The 985-nt window shown below is 65.2% G+C and overlaps 1 protein-coding gene across 1 annotated transcript in view; it reads left to right on the forward strand.

Annotated features, from left to right (window-relative positions):
* Positions 1–15: 15 nt before the first annotated feature.
* The window catches only part of EMH_0056060 (yip1 domain-containing protein, putative), a gene marked incomplete at both ends in the record, with an annotated part of 1,697 nt that continues 727 nt past the window's right edge, over positions 16–985 (forward strand). The window contains one exon of the mRNA XM_013497305.1: positions 16–897. Coding sequence (XP_013352759.1) covers positions 16–897 — 882 coding nt within the window. The remainder of the gene's footprint in view (positions 898–985) is intronic.

Here is a 985-nt window from a genome sequence, read left to right on the forward strand (position 1 = left end):
GCTTGAACGCAGCCAATGGCAGACAAACCCCAAATCAGGCGGCGGTATGATGCACAGGGGGGGGGGCTGCAGCCCCGCCGCGGCGTTGCTGCTGCAGCAGCAGATCCGCAGCAGCAGCAGCAGCTGCTGCAGCAGCAGCAGCTGCAGCAGCAGCAGCTGCAGCAGCAGCTGCTGCAACAGCAGCAACCCTTAGAGCAGCAGCGACAGCAGATGCCGCCTCCAATGCAGCAGCAGAGTGCTGCTGCTGTTTCTGGCCCTTACAGCACCCAGCAGCAGCAGCAGCAGCAGCAGCAGCAGCAGCAGCAGCCATATGGGAGTGTGCCCGCAGCAGAGGCGAAGCAGCATGCAGTGTATCCTCCTGAGCAGCAGATCTATGGCCGCCCGCAGCAGCAGCAGCTGCCGCAGCAGCAGCAGCAGCAGCAGCAGCAGATGGCTTCACCGCCGCAGCCGCAGCAGCAGCCTTTCAGGCAGCAGCAGCAGCCGTACGGGTGGGGCCCCGCAGGTACCCAGGGGCCCCCCAGCGGGGCCCCTGGGTACCTACAGGGGCCCCCCCCAGCGTCTAGCTACCAGCAGTACCAGCAGCAGCAGCAGTATCAGCAGCAGCAGCAGCAACCCAGGTCTCCTTACGGGCAGCAGCAGCAGCAGCCGCAGCAGCAGCAGCAGCAGCAACCGAGGTCTCCGTACGGGCAGCAGCCGCAGCAGACGTATGTGCAGCAGACGCCGTTTCAGCAGCAGCAGCAACGGCAGCAGCAGCAGCAGCAAGACTACATGGGGAGAGCAGCAGAGGGGAACAGGGGGCCCCTAGGGTACCAGGGTACAGCAGTGAGGCCCCCAAGGGGGCCCCCAGACGCTGCTGAGGCGGGGCAGGACCCTCACTACTTCTCTGCTGGCGGCGCGGTGAGCACTCAGCACAGCAGCTAGCTGGCTAGCTAGACAGCTGCATAGGTATCTGGATAGCTAGCTGGGTAGCTAGCTGGGTAGCTAC

This window comes from Eimeria mitis, genomic scaffold, assembly GCF_000499745.2.
Source record: "Eimeria mitis Houghton genomic scaffold, Emh_scaff2595, whole genome shotgun sequence".
Classification (NCBI taxonomy): domain Eukaryota; phylum Apicomplexa; class Conoidasida; order Eucoccidiorida; family Eimeriidae; genus Eimeria; species Eimeria mitis.